At 37.2% G+C, this 23,619-nt stretch overlaps 1 protein-coding gene across 1 annotated transcript; it reads right to left on the bottom strand.

Annotated features, from left to right (window-relative positions):
• Positions 1-10,261: 10,261 nt before the first annotated feature.
• On the bottom strand, positions 10,262-19,603 carry LOC122639443 (E3 SUMO-protein ligase MMS21). The gene is made up of 7 exons (XM_043832306.1): positions 19,434-19,603; positions 19,251-19,322; positions 19,058-19,177; positions 18,819-18,929; positions 14,448-14,587; positions 10,849-10,934; positions 10,262-10,762 (listed from the first exon to the last, which is right to left on the bottom strand). The coding sequence occupies exons 1-7, from the start codon at positions 19,527-19,529 to the stop codon at positions 10,632-10,634; spliced, it is 756 nt and encodes a 251-aa protein (XP_043688241.1). The 5' UTR covers positions 19,530-19,603; the 3' UTR covers positions 10,262-10,631.
• Positions 19,604-23,619: the final 4,016 nt, after the last annotated feature.

Genomic DNA, 23,619 nt, shown 5'->3' with positions numbered 1-23,619 from the left:
CTGTCAAGGCGGCAAGGCGACCCAACGTGGTGGAGGGGTGCCTAAGTGCTTAGGCGACAAGGTGCCCGCCTAGGCAACTAAGCTGCCGAAGTGTTATTTTTTATTTCCCCTTTTTTCAACCATTGTTTAGTATGCTACAATATATACCTTATATCATCAAAAATCGACATTAAGCCACATCAAGTCATCAAAAATCAACATAGAACTAGAAGACAGCAGACCTGAAGAAGCAAGCTATTGGAAGTTTAAAACAACCAAAACATGCATTTGGTTTATACTGTTCTTGGAATTGGTCATCTAGTATACTTAGTCTCACATTTGGTGTATACTGTTCTTAGAAAATATGATTTTATCTATAAATAATTCAATTGCTCTCGATTTAGAGAAATGTTATTGTTCTCTGAGACGTTTGACTAATCAAATGATTTTATTTTTACATGAGACTTTTTGTATTAGGTAGAACACAAAACCAGCTTTCCTACAAATCCAAAATTGCTTAAACCTGATTTATATTAAAGGAGTTATGTTCCGGTGAAACTTTATTTGATGTGCGTGAATGCTGTCAAAATCCCTCTAAATGAAAAGATTTTTTTATATATCAAAACAAATGAATATTTTACCTCATTTTTTGTTTTAGCAATGTTTCACCATATTAAGTTTTATGGAATTTTTAGATTTGAGAAAAACTCCAGCATTAGAAAGTTGAAACTTTCACCTACCGTTAAAAATCCAGTCTTTGTTCTTGAACTGGAAGGTTGACTTTTTATCATTTTGGAATTTGATTTTTATAATTTTTATTTGATTCAAATAGGAGGGTATTTGTTTATTTATGAATAATATCTTATGTAAATGATGAATTTACTTATATGATATTTGGCATAAATAAGGGTTAAGAGCCTAAGGCGTTCAATACCACTAAGGCGGCAGTCGCCTAGGCCCCAAAAATCCGCCTGGACGCCTAGTCTACACCTTGTCAACTATGATATTTCTCCTGTAGTCGAGCTCCTCCTCGGCCCCAGAGGCCACTGAAAAGGTTGTACAGAACAAAATCATCATATAGGGAAAATATGGAGAGATCTCCTTTGAACCTCTCGGAAAGAGCTTGGAAATGAGAAAGGAATGGCAGACATCAGCTCAGTACTAGAAGAAACTAATTCAGACATACTGCAAACTGAGATTAATCCATCTCTAACACCAATTCCTATTACATTCTTGATTCCACCATTTCCTTATACATTCTTGTTCATTTAACAGAAAATAAGTTGTTACAGCTACAGACGTTCTCTAGATACATTGGTTCCTGTTCAAGCCATTTACATTCTTGTGGTTAACGGAGTTGAATATCATACATGGCTTGCAAATCAGTAAAAGAAATAATTAACTGATTTGTCATCTTGATCAAGCTAAGAAAGATAATATCAGCAATCTCCTTGGATACAAGTGTGGAGCATTAGAGGGTGAATCTACTTTAAGACAGCACATGCAAGAAGGGATATGATGCAAGAGAAAAATGATTCCCAAAGCTCTTCACCCTTCAAAAGTACTCAGCAATAAAAAACTGAGAAGGGATATGATGCAAGAGAACGAATTAATAAACACCTCAATTTATAACATAACTAAAAAATGTTATGCCAGAAATGCCTGCAGTATTAAGGAATAGTTACAATTAACAATCCAAAAGAGAATTAACATCAATATATTGGAAAGATATGTAATGAATTGTGATTACAACATATTGTAACAACTCTGATCCAGCGAACTAAAATACTTTGATCCACTGGCTGAATAAAGCCCTGTTCTTCTTCTCCAATGATCTTTGGAAAGATGTCTCTGCATTTTACCAGTGATCCTTCACTCTCTAAATTCACCATTCACATAAGTGTTTAAATATAAGGTTCAGGTAAGGTTTCATGGTTAAGATTTCACCATTTCAGGTAGCCAAAGAAGATGCCGAACAAGGAGACTGCGCCAGTATGAGTTCTTCATTCATGGAGAAGACGAAATGAAAAGACACTGAACAGAGATCTCGCACGCATCAACCTGAAGAACTTCTAATTGACTCATGTAGCAAGATTCAAGTGGAAAGGCTCCAAATTCCAATGCTAATATCTGGATTAAAAAGTGACGTCAAACGCATTATAAAGCATATGATTTTAACAATATTTGTCCATCCCCATGATAACTTCCCCAGTTTCTTCTTCTCCAAATGTTTTCTCCAACGAATCTGCTTTCCTTAATGGGATCTGGGCCTACGTTGGACCTTTCACTTGTTTGGGGGTTCAAAAAGGAACTCCTAAAATGATCTAATAGTGTTTTGATCAATTCTTTTTGGCCCTCAAATGGACTTACCCAGTTTCTTCTTCTCCAAATGTTCTCTCCAACCAATTTGCTTGCCTGATCTGGGCCTACTTTGGACCTCGCACTTGTTTGGGGGCTCAAAAGAAACTCAAAGAATGATCTAATAGTGTTTTGGTCAATTCTTTTTTTCACTCAAATGGACTTACCAGACACCTCTAATCTAAAACTGTTTCACAGATCCTCCTCACTTGCCAATTATCTCCTCAATGGACTCACTAATGATCTATTCAATCACATTCTCATACAAAGTTTATCCCAAAACATCTTCCATCCTGTATATTATACCCAAGTCTGCCAAAAAAATTTCCCTTGGATGCCTCCAAAATTCAAAGTTCATTATTCCAAACTTAGTTCACTCTTCAGCAAGGTTTGAATTATCACTGAAATTACTGAAATATTTCGATTTCACAAGAAACGGAAACAAAATGACTATCAAAATTCTAAAGTGAAATTTTGAATGGTGTAACTACCAAAATGCTGTTGATAATCAGTCACCAAAGAAGAGTACCTCTAACAATTGGCAATTCCATATGTAATACATAAAAAGCTCATATATCCACAGCTTCCCTAACCAGAAGAACGAATCTCAATAAGAAAAGCAGCTTGATGAACCACACCTTTGGACTCCAAACAGCATAGTGTTGATGAACCCAGACACCAGCAATACCAAAACGATCATTTATGGGGCCCAAAAGACATCCAAGCCAACCAGGTTCATTACCAAATCCATCCCATATGTCAATAGTTAGGCGCTCCTCTGAGACTGATGACCCATCAGATCCCTCATTATCACTCTCAACAGAATCCTTTACTAATCTCTTCGAAGGTTTGCCATCAACTCCCCCACCACACAACCCACATCTCCGCCCTTCATGGTGGCTTGTCAAATGAATCAGTTAAAAAGTTCTTCGCTTTTTTCTTCTTTTCAACATTCACATAGCTTGAAAAGTTATTCGCCTTATTAAGTTCAACAATTTCGGTAGCATCATCACTCCAATTCCCATTTCCTTTTCAAACTCTGCTTGTCCTTTTGCAGTTACTTCTGTAGAACTATCATCTACCACGGCCCAGTGTGCTATCCCTGGGCAGAGCATTCTCCTCATCTAAGTGTGATGTTCCTTTCTCCACATTCTTTCCATGACCTTCTTCTTTGCTATTAGAAGATGCCGTAGTTAGGTTGTCACTCTTTAGCCGCATTGATCCATTAGACCTGCCATTCCTCTTCAGCTTTGCATCCTGTGACTTGGCTCCTTCTGTTACTTCTTTCTTTGTCATTTGATTCTATATCAACTAACTTGATCTCCTCAAAAAAGCCTCTTTTGCCACAAGGAGAAACTTGCTCTTCTTTCAGCACAAAACAAACACTTTTACCCTAGATCTTAACCTTGATTTCCAACTCCCCGGTTCCTACAAATCCCCAAAATTAGGAAGCGGAGAGAAGACTTGTCTGAACCATCATCCTCCTTTCTATTACGAACTAATCTTCCCTTCTTCTTCTTACTCAAACTCGCCCCACCCTTGGCAACTCTACGTCTTTTTCTTCGCAGGCGGAGGAGACGAATAATCAACAACGGCGCTCTTCTAACGCAAGAGCACCGACAGAGCTCCGAATCAGTAATCCCCGATACTTGGCTTTGTTGCAGACAAAGAAATTATATTACAACAGCCCTAGCTAGCTTCATCTGTTCTATACGATCTATGGAGAAAATGAAAGAATCACAGAGAATATATTATTAAAGCCGAAAACACTAGAAATTATCCATGGATTTTTTTTCATTGTATGAATTTTTTTGCCTTCTTTTCTTATTTTCTAGTAATCTTACTGTATTGTTCTTTGGAGACTTAAGGGTTCCACGAAGATGGAATCTACCAGTTTTTGTTATCCCCTCTGTCGCCATGGATGATGGATGGACTATGAACTGAACTGCTGCTTCTTCCAAAAAGACCGTTTTGAAGGCCAAGAGTAGTTCACAAGTCATTTTGTCAGATCAGAATAAGGAATAGAAGAGAAGAGAAAGAGTCTACCGTTACATTTCCATAACGAATAGGGTTTGTCATAACAGTGTACCGTTGTCACGGATTTTCTAGAACCAAAATATCCTTTTGGCTGGTAATTATAAAAAAAAAAAAAAAAAACCATTCCATCACCGTCACTCCTCCTTTTCCTTCTCCTTCTTCTTCTTCCTCCTCTGCAACCCCAAACCTTGTTTTCTCCTCTGCAACCCCAAACCGTGGTGGTCTTGGCTTCATCACCTTCCGCTCCCACGACTCTGCTGCTGCCCCCATCAACGCTTCCCTTGATCCCATTCGTTGAAAAGATTGTTAACAGTAAAGCTGACAATGGGCTATGTACAGAGACACGCAAATGCGATGATTAAACCTGCCATTCTTATATCTGCAAGTTAGGAAGTATAGAAGAATGAACTTAGCACAGGTCAATTGATATTTCTAGATAATTGGCCAATCAGCTAAATTCAAACTTTAAGAATAGATAACGTAATAATACCATAAACAGCTGGTACAAATTGAGATTTTGGGTTGAAGTGTTGAACCCTCTACCAGTATCAACTGTATTAGTACTACAACGGGTAAGATAAATCAAGCATAGGACCACTGGGGATCACAAATCCAATCAAAACATCAAAATTGTCAACAATTGAACACGCTGCGCTTACCACTTTGAACTCCATCAATCCATCAAATGGCTGATAAGTGGCAATCCCGCGTATACTCAAATCCCCACCTCCCCTGCGCCAATTATTGAATCCTTCACATTCTCAGCCAGCCAATCTCGAACCAAATCCAACGACAACGACAACTACAACAACCAACACCAGAAAAAAACCTTAAATCTCCAACTTTCTCTAAGACACTAAGATAAACAAATAAATAATCTCAATCGATGCATAAAACAGAAGTCAAGAAAAAACACAGAATAAGGCAAGATTACCTTATTCTCTGCCAATCCAAGTTGAATAATGCCATCCGGATTATTTAAATGGGGAAAGTGGGATCAAGGGAAGCGCTGATGGCGGCAGCAGCAGAGTCGTGGGAGCGGAAGGTGATGAAGCCAAGACCACCACGGTTTGGGGTTGCAGAGGAGAAAACAAGGTTTGGAGTCGTAGAGGAAGAAGAAGGAGAAGGAGGAGGAAGAGAAGGGACGGTGATGGGTGGTTTTTCCTTTTTTTACAAGTACCATCCAAAAGGGTATTTTGATCCTAAAAAATTCGTGACAATGGCACACTGTCACGACTAACCCTTTCCGTTACGGAAATGTAATGGTGGGGCTAGTTAGTTATTAGTGTGCAATAGAGGAGGGTAATAGTTGTTTGAAAATTTTTAAGAGGGTTAATAATAGATATCAAAGTTTTTGGGATGGTAATTGTAAAAAACCCCCTTTTTTTTTTAGTCAAACTCTTTTCGTATTCAATCATGGAGTATTTAGATTCGATCACATTTGATTCGTATCCGATCTGTATTCAAACTGTTTATAATTGTGTGGCAAGTAAAATTTATTACAAACAATTGAAATGGCCAGGCACTCTTACCCTAATTGCCCTACCTCTTTTTTTTTCAAAAAGAAGAACCATTGGAACCAAGCTCCTTATGGTTTTGTATGCTAATCTTGTTTTTAAAACCATGATTCAAAGTTTCATGGGAGAATTCAATTTTGCAATCAATATTTCAATCATATGATTGGATGTTTCTGACCTTCCGATCATATATCAGATTCTACAATTTATTTGTCATGATTTAGAATGTTAAATGAGTGGTCATGATGTAAATCAAAAGTTTATCTTTTGTTTTGGTATAAAATCAAACTTTTAATGGTCAAAACAAAAATGATTGAATTGTACCCTTTCAATTACAATATATTAAAATTTTTATATGATTCACTTTGTTCAATTATGAATGAAATCCATACGGGACTTTGTGATCTCCAAACAAGGTTTCTTGATCTCCAGACAGGTTGTCAAAAGATTGTTGATAATACTGACTGCTTCTGCAATGAGATATCAAGCATGATGGAACTTTAGAGGTAACAAAAATGGTGGACAATGATATTGACAATCAACATGAACTAAACGGTGGATCAAATTATATATTTATATTTGTCATTATTTAAAATGCTAATTGAATAGCCATATCATTCAAATTATAATCAATTTTATGCTATTGATGGTGTGATCTTAAATCAAACTATAATATATGTTTGGCATGACTCAAAAAGTTATATGAACGAACATGATCTGAATCAAAGGTTAAAAAAACTGTAAAAAAATATGTTAAACCACCTCCTTTCAATTAGAAATTTTTGATAGATTAGAAATTTGGCTTTATGGTCATTTCATCATCATTTATTGATATGTACTAACACCTTTTGTATTTGATGCATCCCAAACATAATTATTTTAACATTAAAAACATTAAATATAGATACCCTAAACATGAGATACCCAGGCATAAATTTATCCAATTTTTACTTGAAAAACGTTTTCCCCACCTCCTAACAAGAGTACAAGACTGCGATTTGTTTACAGGTAAAAATCCATGTTAAAAAACTGAATTGAAAATTGCTACTTTTACATCATTTTTACCTATTTGTTCCTTTCGTTACATAAAAAGAATAACTATGCATGAAATCCTATTAGAAGCCAACGTTTTCTTTAAAAAAAAAATCAACAAATTCATGAATGTGAAGTTCACAGGGGAAGGTGAATATGATTAGGAACACCCCTTTTTTACAGCACAACCCAGCCCAACAATAGATGCTCAGGAATTCCCAGCCAAACTTGAGAGAGAGAGAGAGAACAAGGTCCATAACAAGGTCCATAACAAGGTCCACATTATTTTCATATCAAGTACAGATGTGTCCCAAAACCAGCTTCAACCAGACTTGACCTGCTCTGTACTACTAGGTTTTCTCTAGAGAGTTATCAGGTGTTTCTGTTTGATTTTTAATTGTTGTTAGATTCTATTTGGGAGTCATGTAAAAGTGTATTTTGTAGTGTAGGTTCTATGATATTTAGAGATTTTTTATTTGTACTTCCCTTTTAGTTGGAGTTTAAATTTCCACACTACCAGGGAAAATGCATTTTGTGGGGGTGAAAAAAAAAAAAAAACTATTTGAAGTCTAATGAAGATGAAATGATCACCTAGCTGTAAATAAAGTTTTAGAATGCCAATAGTGTCTTGCTGAAACTAGGTTCCTCAAGAATCAGTAGATTTAGCCTATATATACTAATAACTGATGAAGATCTCATCTGTGTGACCCAAGTTGATCTACAAGCCTTGGAAGAGGGCTTCAAAGAGTCTAACAGTTACTCTCAGATCTGCATTCTTATGTACATTATCTCATCCATCTCCAGCTAATCTCTGGCCAGGATTGAACACTGTTTGGATTGGAATTCCAGAGGTCAAAATTTTCATAGTAGTCCATCTTATCGTGAGGAGACAACAAATTCAGCAATTTAAGTGATTCGACCAAACGAAGATGGGAGATTGTGAATCACTTGTTCATTCATTGTTACTGCTCTTGCATTGGTCTCATTTCTTGGAGAGATTTGGAATGTCATATCCTCTTGGTCCATTCCTATCAGTCTTGAGAGATCATTAGGCTAGAAAGCAATAATGGAATTTGTAATACCAAATCAAACCGCTGGAGCAAGTTACTGACTTGTGTTTTGAAGCTCAATCTTGGAGGAATTTAGGTCTCATACAATTGCCACTGAAAAATTGATGCCTAAAGCTCTTCTTTTGATTACCTATTCCTGAAGGGTTTTTTTCTTTTTTTAAATTTCTCAGTAAGCATTTTTTTTCCCCTGGGATTCTCTTAGCTCTGCCTCTTCCTTGTTATAAATAAGGAGTTAAGCACCACAAAAACTAAGCAAGAGAAAATCAATGAAGCATCACAAAAAATAAGAAAGAGCAAAGAATGTAGTGCAATAGCAGATGAACTTTTGAGCTGGTTCTGCCACTGATTTGAGTTCTATAACATGGAGAATCTAGTCCAATCTCTAAAAATAAAAGGCACAAGAATATTAAAACAAATGATTTTACTCCATATAGTAGGGAGAATCTAGTCCATCCTCCTATTAGAAAACTCACAAAAGAATAGTCAACATCAGCACCTACAGAGAAGATCCCATTTACTCCACAAAATACAAAACTTATTGCAGACCTTAAAGAGGTTGCAAAAGCCAAATGAATATGGGCTATGTATAGCTTCATAAGGATCACATTTACAAACCTTGAAGAGAAGTCTAACTATTCACAACAGTACTACTTCGGTGACTGCAGGAAGTTGGTATAAAACTGAAACCACCATCTCATGATAGAGGTAGTGAGGAAATATGACAAACTTTAATTCAACTTTAAAACAGAAACCACTAATTTCTATAGTTTAGCAGCGATAAATGTTACAGGTATTGAACAGATTCTGATCAAGTCAGGAATGGGAAGTTTGAATGAAATATAATCTCAACTATTGACCCTGAAACTGATCAAATCATACAAATGACAGGATCTATGAACTGGACTGCCAAAATTTTGGCCAAGTCAGCATTGAATGTTTATAAGAACCACAGGGGAACAATCTAACTTGTAAGTTGCCTAGCTTAGCAGTAAAAAATACAGCCATGGTTACAGTTTCTGTACAAATTGAAGAAGAATAAGACACAGTATGCGAGGCTTCTTAAACCTATTTAAGCAAGCGCTAAGCAGTAAATTTTAAATATCCAAGCTCATGGTCTCTAAATTTTCCCTTTGAAACAGGAAGAAGCATCCGCTGGAACAGGACAATATTGGAAGCTAAACTGAAAATGAGATACAGAAGAAGCTCAGGTTGCTCCAGTATAAACCATATCCCACATCATCTTAACTAGGGGATAAAAATTTGGAAGGTCATTCCAGTCAAATGATACAAAAAGATAAAAATGTGGGGGAAAGGAAGTTGACTGAAATCTGGAACAGAAAAACTGAATCCAAAATGACCAGATCGGTACCATCAGATTCATCAGATGATGTGACATACAGACTCCAGCGATTCCTGGAGAAGAACCCAAGTTCTTTTCCATATCCCTTGTCACTTCTGAGATACTCCTCCCCCTCCAATGCTGCAATCCGTTCAGGACACTTCCCCCCCCCCCCCCCCCCGCGCAAAGGAAGAACTCCGGCTAATGGCAACAAATCACAAAACATAACCGAAGAGCATGACAAAAGGGAATCAGAGTAATCTGTTGATGCAGAGAATCAATGATGTCAAGCTTTCCAGCCTCCTCTGGTTATTTTCAAAGACTGTCGATCAATGCTCAAAATTTTCAAGGGAACATTTTACAAAAATGGGATGTAAAATTTTCCGAAGTTTAATCCCGAAATGGTTTGATCTTTCAAATCATAAGACAAGCAGTGGAAAATCTAATTTTACCGTAATATTTATTTTACCGACTATTTTATGTTGAAACAAACAGAACCAAAAGGAAAGGTATGAGCAAAATTCAGGCCTTTCGAATTCATTTTACCTTTGACTATGATTTTACTAATAATTTTTCATTTTACATGAACATTACCTCAAGATAAACAACTGGAAAAAAATTTCATGTAAAATCAGTTACCAAAAAAAAATTCCTGACAGTTTCTTCATTTAAGTGTTTTTTTACCTAGAATTAAACAGAACCTAAAAATTTACCTGAATGTTTCATCATTGCATACCCATAAAACTGTAAAAGCATATATTCAGTAGGTGGCATGCCAAAAGATCTAGACACTGAACAATGCTCATAATACACATGGTTTGGGTGAAAGAAATATAGCATGACTAAGAAGATCAACAAATTACAAGTTGTTTTGTAAGCTCATACCAAATTGATTTTTGAACAAATAGTCAAGCATTTACATGCATGAATACAAGGTCAACTTAGGTATATTACAGTAATGGTTCCTTGATTTACAGAACTGTGCTCGAGAATCACCACTATCATCAATTCTCACCAAATAAAAAACAGACTGGGTAATTCAATTTCCTCTTGCATGGACAGCAATTCTTTAGAAAGTAATGAAGCATTGCTCTGTTACACTATTCTAAAACATGCAGAGTGTAAATTATAAGACAGATAATTGCAAATACATTATGGTATCCTCAACATCGAGTAAGGGAAGGGGTAAAGAGATGGAATGAACAGGAGTATTTACAAAAACTGTGTATTCCCCAATTCAAAGATGACAATTATGCCAATAGAAATTCATTGTCATCTTAGATTAGTATTGCTGCAGCATTACAACTCAGTGAAATCTTCTACCATGGCCGGTTGTGCATTTTGCTTGCTTATTAAATGCAGTTCATCAATTTCAACAGGCAATAAGGGGTCACATAATACTCTCCCTGCCTGTAGTATCTTGGGGCAACCTGAGTGCAGATATCAGAAATACAGGTCAATTAGCAGGAGGGGCACAATAACCAGACTTCAAGAGTAGAATAGCAAACCCAAGTACCTGCTACAGGGCATTGAGGATGTGCACCCTTGGATTTCATGTAGTGCTGCACTGCCTTCTTTTCATAAATATGTTTACAGTCCATACTGCAGACACATAGAGAGGTGCTTAAAAAAGTATCCACAATACATTCCTATACAAATGCAATACATTACAATCATATTCATATAAATTGTTATATATTTATTGCCCTTGCAGCCTTTCATTCATATGTTTTATAAATAAGAAAATTTTCAATCAACCAAGAAATCCATACTGTGTTGACCAATACACGCCTGAGACCTGAACATGCACACCTTTTGGTTAATGGGGTGACTGAAATGTGCTCCAATACTAAGGGTCATATCCAAATTTTTGTTCTTTTCTACAGCCTTGAAATTCATAGTTGACAATTGAGTATTCTCTAATATATATATATATATGAAATACTTTTGGTGGGGATAATGAAGAATACATAATTATAGGAGGATAACCGCCATTTGGGAATAAAAGTACATATGAGCAAAGCTGCATGTTTACTTGAAAGCATGATGCAGAAGTGGTTGACTGGCTTGACAAATATGTGCCCTATAGTTGAAGCAAAACCCTGTCAAAGGGACTCACGTTTAGGGCCAAGTTTGTGTCATATCAAACCATTTTCTTGAAATGTGTAGGGATGATCAATCCAAATCACCTTCTGGATTGGCACGTATATAGCTCCTACATCCATGTCAGACAAGGTTTTAAAACTCGGGTTTCAACCAGCCAGAAACCAAGATATGGTCGAAACCTGTGATTTTTTCCCAGCAACTCGAGTTGGTCGTTTCAAGGCCTAAAAATGTTTTTTTTTATTTGATTTTTTGTATACAGCCTAGTTTTGACATTCTAAACACAATGCATGAACTATTTTCACCCAAAAAAAAAAAAGTACTTGTGATTTTTTACCCAAGTTTGATATTGTATATTGTTCTTCAACATTGGCTGGAAACCAGGCCAAAGTAAATGGTTTTTATTTGTTATTTCATTTAAATAAGATATTATTCATAAATAAACAAATACCCCCTATTTGAATCCAATAAAAATAGTTAAGAAAATCAAATTCCAAAAGAATAAAAAGTCAACCTCCCCATTCAAAAACAAAAACAAGATTTAAAAAGGGAGAAAATTCTCTGTCCGGGAGTGTGGCCTATGCTAGCACTCCCATGAGTCTATCTCTCTCTTCCCCATTTGAAAAGACACCTCCGCCCCCTTATTTTAAGGAGAGAGATAGACACATGGGAGTGCTGGCGTAGGCCACACTCCCAGACAGAAAACTGTTTCCCATTTAAAAATTTGCAACTTTCTAATGCTGGGTTTTTTCTCAAATCTAAAAATTTCATAAATCTTAATATGGTAAAACATTGCTAAAAAACAAAAGTACGGTAAAATATTCATTTGCTTTGATGTAAAAAAAATATATATTTTCAATCAAAGCGATTTTGACAATATTCACGCATACTAAATTAGGTTTGACCGAAACAGAACTCCTTCAATATAAATCAGATTTAAGCAACCTTGGATAACGATTCTCGTGAAACGAAATATACAAGATTCCAAGCGTAGATTGCTCGCAAATAAATATGATTTGAGACGAAAGCTTTATAAAGCCTTTTGTAAGGATATGCAGGACAAACATCGTTATAAGTTGTCCAAGTTGCCAAGAAATAGTTCATTTGTACGAGAATCATTATCCAAGATTGCATAAATCTGATTTATATTGATGGAGTTATGTTTTGGTCAAACCTAATTTGGTATGCGTGAATGCTGTCAAAATCGCTTTAAATGAAAATATTTTTTAGAGGAAAAATGAATAATTACCACATTTTTGTATTTTAGCAATGTTTTACCATATTAAGATTTATGAAATTTTTAGATTTGAATAAATACCCAATATTAGAAATTTGAAAATTTCATCTGTCGCTGAAAATCACGTTTTTGTTCTTGAACCGTTCAAGAATGTTGTCTGAGGTGGTTTGGCCATGTGGAGCTAAAAGAGCTAAGGGCAAGCCTAAAATGACCTTAGGTGAGGTTGTGAACAATGACATGCTTAGTTTAGGTCTTGCGCCAAGTATAACCTCAAATAAAGCCTTTTGGAGGGCAAGGATACGCGTTAGCGACACCATGTAGCTGAGATTTTCTTGTTTTCCTGGGTTATCCTCTTTCCTCTTACTTTCATTTTTCTTATTCCATTACTTACTTATATCCCATTTCTTCATATATATATCTTCATTCCTCTTACTTTGTTTTTTTAAAGGATCCATGTAGCCGACCCCATTTAGTTGGGATAAGGCTGAGTTGTTGTTGTTGTTAAACTACAGGTTGATTTTTTATCCTTTTGGAATTTGATTTTTTAACTATTTTTATTGGATTCAAATAGGGGGTATTTGCTCATTTATGAATAATATCTTAAGTAAATGAAATAACAAATATAAAAACATTTATTTACAAGATGTTAAGCATAAATAAATGTTTATCCGGATTTCTGGCATAAATAAGTATTTGTCCTGATTTCTAGCATAAATAAATGCCTATCCTGGTTTCCAGCCAGGTTTCCTCAAGTTTTGATGGGGATAAGTGATACTTATACAGCTGTTCAGGTCAAAAGTTAGTCAAAATTTTGTCACAACAAGGCGAAACAGGTTGAGTTGGGTTGAAACATGGAACTTTTTAAAGTCGATGACCATCTCACCTCGATCGAAACTGCAAGTTTCGACTGAGATTTTGTGCCATGATGTCAGGCCTATAACCTATCATGTATGCCATGTTTCCAAAATAGCTGCTTAAGATTTCAATTTCAGATAAAAGGGGCAAGGGGAGCAATTCGCTCCTCTGAAACAGTTGGAGTATACGATATCCAACGATCCATTCAACAACACCTCTAGTTCAGCTGCACTCAGTTGACACTTTCTGAATGCCAACCGGGTGAGCTGTCCTTTGGCTACTGATGATGAGGTGAACCCATGAAATGCTTTTGAGACAGTGGTGCTGCTTATGCCAAACTTGAACCAACCAAATTAACATCAGGCCAGGCTTTGGTAGAAGCTTCATTGGGCCTCGTGCAACCAAATCCACCCGAAACTTGTTAACATTTATAAAGTATAATGTGCAAGTGTGAGAATAACTAAGAAATCTGTCTGGTTAACCATTAGACATTTTTTTTGTATACAAAGACTTGAAATCCAGGGAGACAATACTCATCTAGACTATTTTATATTATAAACCGACCCTGACCTGAACAAAACAAGCTTAAAGTCAGTTAAGTTTCATCTTCTTAACCAATCCAACCTACCCAAGCTGTACCCTTGCTCAATTCTAAGCTATCATGAGTGAGATTCATGTTCACAAGCACTCCTTTTGGCACAATATAGGAAAACTTATGGCCTCAAATAGTTCTATGGGTCTTACATTTAGGATGGCCTTTGCAGCAAAGACAACTCACAGTTAAGGTATATGCTTGTGTTTAATAAATTGATTTGATAGCACTATATCAATATAGTAATTCATACTTAGGAACTGTTCATGGTAAATGTATATCTTTTGGTAATACACAAAAAAGACTTGGGAGGGAATAAATCTGATACCTGCGTACAGGTTCCGCCAGTTCTGTAACAGGCTTTCCACTCAATGGGCATGTGACATTCAAAATGTTGCTCTGAGTACTGGTCATCACAATGTCCTCCTCTTCTTCACCTGGCATTGATTGCCCAGCATGATGGACATTCTGCAGGAGAAGCAATGACAATATCCAGCATTTAGAAAATTATCCTAACTTTCATGGAAAAAAGAAACTAACAGATTAACCGGTAAATACAAGTACTAGGACATTATAGGTAGTATATAGAATGGAGACAGCATAAAAGAACAGAAAAAAAGACCAAGATATTAAAATATAATCAACTTGAGATGAAACACTTCTCAAGAAATTGAATTAGATTTTATAATAACTGCCGATTGTATTTATGAAGTAGCCGCAGATGAAAACAAAATTACATAATCAGGCTTGAGACTGGTGCATAAATTCAGGCTGGGAAAGCAGATCACAAGAAATTTCACCATTGAAACAGTCCATATTACTAGAAAAGATCCATGATTTCTCCCCTAAGAAAAGAGAGATCCATGCAAAAAGGAATATTTGTGCCAGTACCAGAGAGGTGTACACAAGGCAGAACTATCATCAAACTATACTGCCTGCCCTTCAGTGGAAGCAAAACAATGCTCAGGAATTTAGACCTTCCAGAGAGTAGATAAAGAATGTCTTTAGTAACTTCTGGGCCTCTGGTTTCCAACTCAATAAACCTTATACAAAACTGCTCCAGTCGGTTTAAGGTTGCTTATATGAGCCTTCCCTTTATACAAAATACCTCTGTATCCCAATATTACCAGTTTTCACTTGAGTCATTTGCAAAATAAGCTACTTTACTGATCAGAGATTATCACTGCTTCATCGTTAAAGCCAAGATCAACCAAGTCAACATCACCCTGCTATTGGGGTTGAACTAATGATGAATTAATCAGACTGACCCACCCAATTCATGTATATGAGTCGGGTATTTTCCAAATTGCAGGACAATCCAACCAAAATTTTGTCAGTAAACAGTCTATATCAGAGGCACAAATCATAGGTGATAAAATGGGCCCTCTTCATCAATTGATGTGAATGATGGAGGTAATCTCTATACTCAATTCACCTTAACTCAGCCTTCTCCCAACTAAATGGGGCTGGCTACATGGATCCTTTTTCTCCAATCAGCTCTATTCAAAGCCACACATGATACTAGTCCCAACCCATGCATGACTTTTCTCACCACTTATCCTAGATTCATTTTAGGCCTACCCTTGGCTCTTTTAGCTCCTTCAATCTAAGGGCCTCTTTGGTATCATTTTTCATTTTCATTTTTTCACGTGTTTGATATCACTTTTGAAACTTGTTTTTATTTAAAATAAATGAAAACACCCCCAAAATGATAATAGACTCTTGAATATATTATGGATTATGGGCAAAAACATTTTTACTTTATTTTTTCGCTCTTTAATGAGCATGTGCTCATAAGACTCATATATGAGGGGTAAAATAGATATTTGCCCTTATTTTCAGAAATACAAGCCCCCTCCTCCTCTGCCTCCTTCTTCTTCTTCCTGCAACCTACCGCACACCACCCCCGCCCCATCCTACTCCATTCCCTCCACCCCCAACCCCACCCTGTCTGGCACCCCACCCAACTAACCACCACCACATGTCTCCTGTTGATGGCCGGGTAGGAAATCTGTCTTTATTACATTTTGGGGTTGAGAGGGAAAAAGGGTTTCTAGCAGTGCTCTGTTTAGGACATTGCTAGCAGTGATTGCTAAAATAGATTGAGGTTGAAGTGGGTTTTCTCACTCTCTGAACGTGAGTTTCCCTTTGTATTTATATTTGTGTTTACAAACTGAATCTGTTTACAATAATAAGATCGAGAGGTTACAAGAGATAAGATGACAGATGAATCCTATAGGGATTGAATCTGTAGAGAGTCCTACAGGGATTGAATCTGTCATGGATGTGTAGTGACCAAGTTGGTTGTTATCTTGGAAGCTGAGTCAGTAGAAGAACGTGTTCTATTACAGTTGTTTCGATCAATTTTGTTTTAATAAGTAATATCCATCCAAGGTGGCTCCTCTGCAACCGCTGGAATCTTCAATGAATATCACCAATATCATTCCTCTCCATCATTTTCCCGATCAACACCGATTTTCAGAGAGAAAAGGGCGGTGAAAGAAAAAACAAGCGATGTTCCTTCAGGTTGCATCCAATGCAATGCACTGTTGCTTAGAGGGAGCTGCCATGGTCGGGAGACAGATTGTAGAGGTGAGTTGGGAAATTTCCAATACTGAAAAAAAGAGAAGGTAAGAGATTTGAGATTTCACGCCGGCTGTAGAATTGGGACGAAGAAAAAAAAAACAAAAAAAGGTTAAAACCTTCCGGATACCCTCTCTTACGGTTTTGCGTTTTATTTGGAAGAGAAGAAGCGTGATGGGTGATGAGGGGATTTCTTCATCTACCACTAAAAACTGTTTATGCATAACTATTTTGCAAACGATTTCTCATTCTATACTCTAATATGTCTAGTAGTTACCAAACAGTTTTTATTTTTTGATCAAAATGGTTTTTAGTAATGATTTGTTTTAAATAGGCCAAAATGAAAATGAAAAATGATACCAAAGAGAGCCTAAATCAAGTCACCCCTACATACTGGAGCATTGAAAGGCCTCCGTTGCACATGTCCACTGAAGAATAGATTACTTTCTTGATTTGGCCACAGTTGTGGAGATCTCTGATAATAAGTAAACCAGATATCAGATTCTCCTTGAAGCTTCAATCTAATCCCCTTCTGGTGTAGAATGCAGCTTCAATCTTTGATTCCCAACAGAGCTCAGATTAGGAATCAATCTCTTTTGGATTGCAGGAAAATCTCTTCAAGAATCAGATCGAAGATATCTGAATGAATGACTCTGGATCAGTCCTTTAAGCAACAATCTTCAGTGATCTTAGTATCAGTCAACATCATGAACCAGCCGCAGATTCTCCCAATAGATTGTAACTCAGGTCAGCAGCAGATTAACACACACACAGATAGCTTGAACAAGAAGAAGGTAGAATAAGATAGAAGCCTCTCACAGGCTAGGGTCTCCCACCCAGCTGTCTCATAGTCTTTCCGGCCATTGTCTAACAATAATTCATTCATCAAATCGTATCTGAGCCTTGGTCTACAATGATTTAAATAGAAACAATAAAATAGACTCCTACTCTGAATAGGAAACATAAATCCTAATCTAACTATGTTAACTTAGTTTCTGATTACAACTTATCTAATAAAACTTAAATAGACAAACCCCTTGTTGAAATAGGAATAGACTAAAGCAAATAAAACTCTAAAGACTAAGCTCCTGCGAGCTGGCTGGTCCCCTCCCCCCCAAGAATGGTTGCTCGATCTCCATGAACCTGGTCCACATTAAGGTCTGGTTCATGCTGGGTCGAGTGTCCAAGCTACATCAGCTCTTTATTGTTTCCTTTGGGCCGGGGTTATCAACACCTCTGTTAGGTGCTGTTAAGGGTTGAAATGACTGTTTTAACCTATTGTTACCTATTGAGGTATGTTACTCATATATTGATATTAATTCTGAAAACAGTAGCTGTTTGGAGTTGTACATGTGATCAAATCTGGGGTTAGGTTATTTCATACCTAGCTTTACATTAAGTACTCTATATATAATCCCAAGGACCACCAAAATATCCAATTCTCTTTGCCAAAGGTTATAGGTAAAAGGATTCATCCTCCTTAAGCCATGTGGAGACTATCAAATATATTCATCACAATGCATGTCACAAGTCAAAAAGCCACTTCTTACCACTGAGGATAGATAGCCTTTTCCCCTCCATTATTGATAATGGAAGACTTCCGATAAGACACCAAAAAAGATGCCTAGGACCATAAAATATATGTTCTTTTAGTTCCCCCTCTTAGATACTTCTCTGATGTTGTCATTCAAAACATACACATAACGTACTAATTCAATCTAAAGTTCCTCAATGAATATAACTAATGGCAAGCAGAACCAAACACAGAACCCATTGAAAGGAAAGAGGCATCCTTCTGATCATCGTGAATTTTTGTCTGGCTGTGTTTTAGGTAGAACTCCAATGGGGCCCGACTGATCTGTTATATCAGTCCTCAAACTCAATCCACTAATGATATGTGAAGCTTTTAAAGAGTAAATTTATCCTTAGTAATAAACAATGACCCAACGTATTTAGCCCCCAACAAATTGTAGGTATTAGTGAAAAACTAGATGACATGTAAGAAGCATTGATTCATCCAAGCACCAAGATTTGTTGTGTAAAATCTTCAATTACAACACATGTCACTAATACAAAGGTCTATTATAGTCTAAGTGGAAGGAAACGAAAAGCATACCCAGACGGCTTCCTTGAACTGCCGATACAAAGTATGGTTCTGTGGGAGCGAAGATGAAGTAGCCTTGATCTTCTTGACTTCATCATCAAGCAACTTCTTAAAATCTGTTAACTGTAATGTGAACGAAGAAAATGGAAACTTCGAAGACCCTTGGAATTAGGGAGAGCGGGGAAAAGGGGAAAGATGAAGAAACCATCACAAAATCCAAACTGAAGACAATACGAAAAACAGAAAAGCACCTCTTCCCCAGGCGGACATCCTTTATAGTTGTCTGCAACAGATTGAATTGCCGACGACAAATGTGCGCATTCTTCCGACTTTACCAACAGCTCCAGGACAACTTTTTCAAGCTCTCTCACCTGCAACACCAGGAACGAAAAAAAAGTTCAGAATTTTCATTTTCTTGTTTTCTTTTGCAGTCGTTTCATCTACCCTTTCAGACTGGTTATCCTTCTCCAAGTCGACTGCGATTCCCTTAATGACGGCCAAAGCTTTTCGAATGTCCTGAAAGAAACGGTTGGTGCTCGATGAAGGAAGAAGGAAAGGTGCAGTGTTTTAGGGTTAGGGTTGATGTGGAATTTATAAACTTTAAAGGAGGGAACAGAGAAAGATTACCACTATGAGAGACTGATTGTCTCCGACCATCAATACCGCTGCATTTCTCATCTTCCCAACACCGCCATCGCTACGAGAAGCCGAGGCAGAAGCCATGAAGAATCGATAATGATTTGTGTGTGGTTTTTGGAAAGCAGCTCTGCACCTGGTTCGTAAGTCGTAGGATCACCGCTCAATTCACCAGGAAGGAATGAATTCAATCAAACCTCTTCGGCTTGAGAATTTAAATTTTGCGAGGGAACGACTCAAAAAAGAGGGAAAGTGCAAAAATTGGATGATCAACTTGTCAGTTGTCACACCTGGATCTGGTATGGGTTTCATTGTTGGATCTATGTTGAGGCCAGCCACTGGATCTTCCGTATCACTGTAAACAGGGAGACAGGGAGAGGCGAAAAAGGCCACCAGGGGCATTTTGGCCAAATAAACCGAAAATGAAAAATGATCAAAATAACCATCAGATGCTATTTTTACAACGTCAAGTAAAGAAGTAAAAGGATCGAATATGGATTGGATACTCATCGGAAGTGAATCATGTGATCGGATCCGAGTATTTCATGATTGAATACGAATATCCCTAAACGGATACAGATGCAAACTATATTCGGATTACCAATTGTCGGTTTACATCCCGGATTTGTGTAATTCAAACCTTCCTCACCCGACAGATATGAGTCACACTCAATCCATGTCTCTAGGTGTCAGGCTCACAATTCTCATTTCCCCATTCCTTAGAACTTGTTGAATGTTAAAAAACCATCAAGATCATTTGTTATTCTAATTTTTTATTGTTAGTTGGATATCTATTTGGATCGGATAAATTTTTTTCTTGAATTATTCGAATTCTTTTCCCGATATCTCTTAACAACTAAACGAATATGGATGTAAACCGAATTTGAATTTACAAATATCCGTTTACATCCCTAATGTCAAGTATGGCATGTAGTAATGAGTTATCCTTGCACCTTGCATTCTAGAGGATATGAAGGGAGAAGAATTTAGGGTTTGGATTCGCTACCCCGTGGGACGGTTTCCACTTCATCCACATTGTACATGGACCGTGGGACCCATTTTTGACATATAGAACCTACACCCCGTGTACGGTATGAATTAAAGAATGTTAAGACCAAACAAGGAGGGCCCGCAGTCCTCTTATAAGTTCCACACCCTCGAGTTCAGATCAGTTCCCCACATGGGGTTGGGTGGAGACAGATCTGAACCCTCCATAGGGGTGTGTGACCCACATCCCACATACATCCTCTCTATGTCTTTTTCTCAACCAGTCATTGTAAGATTAAATAATAACCAAGATCATATAGACAGATCAAGAACACAATAAACATGTGACAAAGTCGTTCATGCGAGTGTACCTTCTTTGGGATCCATTGGAGACGACGAAGAACACAGTGAAATGAATGTTCGATCTCCCTCGAAGCAAGGATTTTCTTCTCTAAGCTCTCCTTTAGCACTGGCTCAATGGTAAAACCTTAGAGACACCGTTTCTCCAGAATGGTGTTATAATATTGTGATTGGAGTTAGAGGAAGAACCTAGTTTCCCTTTTATACAGTTATCCATAGATCTTCCCATTACAGATCTAATGGTGATCTGTGAACCCACACTAGCTAGTCCATATTAGATCCTCTAGATACTACATATATTCCTTATTAGACCAATCTCTTAAAAATAGAGGTTGTCACAATTATTAGAGCCCACCAAAAAGAAAGAATATTAACAAAATATTCTAATAGTCATCTCTAATGACCGGAGAGGAACTTTGATCCTTTCATTCCTTTTGTAGTTGAGTTATCACCAAGAATCAGGCTGATTTACATGTATTTGTCCCTCATTTTTAATATAAAAAAATATTATTACCTTTTTACCCTTGGCTATACCAGTAGATCGATATTAGATCGAAATCGATCTATATCAATACCGTTTTGCACTAGGCGAATTCATCGATCCGAGACAGATACATTAAACCATAGTCTAAATACTACCCATAAGGCTATGCCCTTAGAAAACCCTAATTGCCAATCTCCTATCTGAATGGTTCCAACAATGGAGCATCATGGCAATTAAGTTTTGCTTAATATAGGAGGATTTAGGGATGATAGTTTGGCTGGCCCAGCCTGAGCCCGATTAGTCTGGTCTAGAATTTAACCTAAACAGCTCAGCCCAACATATACCCAAAAAATTAGGGTATTTACCTACCCCAATTATCGGGCCTAGCATATCTCAAAGCCCGAATTATACATAGGGCTTTGTTATTCACATGTGTGTTTTTTTATAATATTTTGACACATGTCAAGTTTCAATATGATCAGAGTTTGCCATGTGAAGAAACATAATTCAAGACTCCAAGATGTTGCTTGGGATTACAAACACGATATACAGAGGAGGGTATGAAATCAAATGAAAAGATAAATGATTGAATTTGAACTTGAAATTTGATACAGTCAAGTTAATCACTTACCTAAAAATAAAATAATTAATCAAATTTATGACATCTTTCTTCAATGTGGCAGATGGCAGAATTAAACCATGGTTACAGCTCTAATTACAACCAAATATATTTTGTCAATCTTGTAGTAGTGTAGTATTTATATTATGGAAGAAAACATGCTATCTGATCGCGTGCGGTGCACAGCCTTTGCATCCAAACACAGGATCGTGTAAAATGACTTGTCACACCCTAGGAGTTTCCACCTTTCCATGAGGGCGTGATGGGCATTTTGTGCGATCCTATGTCTGGATGCAGGGGTCACGTGCCGCATGCAACTAGGACAAAGTCCCTCATAATGCCAATCACTATGGGTAAAGAGATTCTCTCTTCACCTACAGTGAAAAAAAAAAATCCGAACCTAAAAAGAAGTATCAGAACCTTGTGGGAGTAAAATCATTTAATCCGTCCTAATATAATGGATCTACATAGGTATTAGTATCAATGGTAACTAATACCGGCACGGATACCATGAACTAAATCCCTGATTAAAACTCTCACAAAAATGTTGTAACCTTTAAAAAAAAAAAACAAAAAACCAAAACAATGGCGCTTAATACAAAATCACAAGAAAAACACCCCTCTTTTAGTATAATCGCTAAAAAAAAAAGTATAATTTGGTGGTCATAAAATGACAACTTGAATAAGCTACATTCCATTAGAATTTCATGTTAGTATTCTGATCATTTGTCTTCCATGTAGAGAGAGACACCCCAAGTAACTTATACTAAAACCAATTCTTAAAAATCTCATTATTGATCGCATTTGATTAAGGCTCCCAACAATTTTGACGATTAAATTGCAGATTTCTTCATCACTGATAAACGGAAAAAGTGTGTTTGGTGGGGTCCACAACACTATAATTCCAATTACTCTACTACATTTGCCAGCTGCTATATTGGTTATCTTTGATGAGAACTAATGCAGTTTAGGCCTTAAGGATAACCCCACTAAGACCAACATGGTGCCAGGCTGCCATCCAACCGCGCCCCACGCGCCCCCCCCCCCCCCCCCTCCAAAAAAAAAAAAAAACTAATCCTGTTGTCTGGATACCTATATTCTATTTTCTGTTTTTTTTTTTGGAAATGGAAAAGATCATACAGAATATATATAGGGGTGATGTTATCTGCACCGCAGCACACGATGGTGCCGGCTCTTCTCCTACTACGTGTCCCACCTCCATCCCTCCTACCAGATATAAATAGGGACAAAATGACCGTCCTACCCCCTACCCGGGTGGGGTCCACCCCTGTTTGTGTTTGATAGGAGGGAGGGAGGAAGGGAGGAAGGGAGGGAAGTGGGGCAGGTCGTAGGAGAGGAACTGGATCCCCAGACACAGAGTAGGGTGAGGCGGTCATTTCAGTCATTCAAGGGATGGGACAGTCATTTTGTCCACCTCCATGTTTCTGGGTGTAAAGAACATTTTCCCTAGATTATATCTTTAAAATAATAAAAATTATAATCAAATAAAAAATCAATTTTCTAAATTTAACTGAATGGCCTTCATACTTCCTTTTGATTTATTGGGAGAATGGGTTAGTAAAGATGCGAACTGTTGTTAATTAGGTCAACTCTCAAGATAATATGAATAACAATAGTACAATATGTATCTTAATTAAGAGGCAAAATTGCTGGGTTGTGTATGCTCTTGGTTTGACCATATTCCTCATTATTGCAATGCTTAGCCC

Source organism: Telopea speciosissima, chromosome 9, assembly GCF_018873765.1.
Source record: "Telopea speciosissima isolate NSW1024214 ecotype Mountain lineage chromosome 9, Tspe_v1, whole genome shotgun sequence".
Taxonomy (NCBI): Eukaryota; Viridiplantae; Streptophyta; class Magnoliopsida; order Proteales; family Proteaceae; genus Telopea; species Telopea speciosissima.
This window is presented reverse-complemented; position numbering and strand designations above follow the sequence as displayed.

Bases quoted from the DNA above. Each gene is read 5' to 3' on its own strand.
- LOC122639443 (XM_043832306.1), bottom strand. From the start codon at position 19,529: ATGGCTTCTGCCTCGGCTTCTCGTAGCGATGGCGGTGTTGGGAAGATG. The intron at 19,323-19,433 runs GTAATCTTTCTC...CGTTTCTTTCAG, and splicing joins ACAATCAGTCTCTCATAGTG to GACATTCGAAAAGCTTTGGC. The intron at 10,935-14,447 runs GTATCAGATTTA...ATGTGTCTGCAG, and splicing joins CTGGCGGAACCTGTACGCAG to TATGGACTGTAAACATATTT.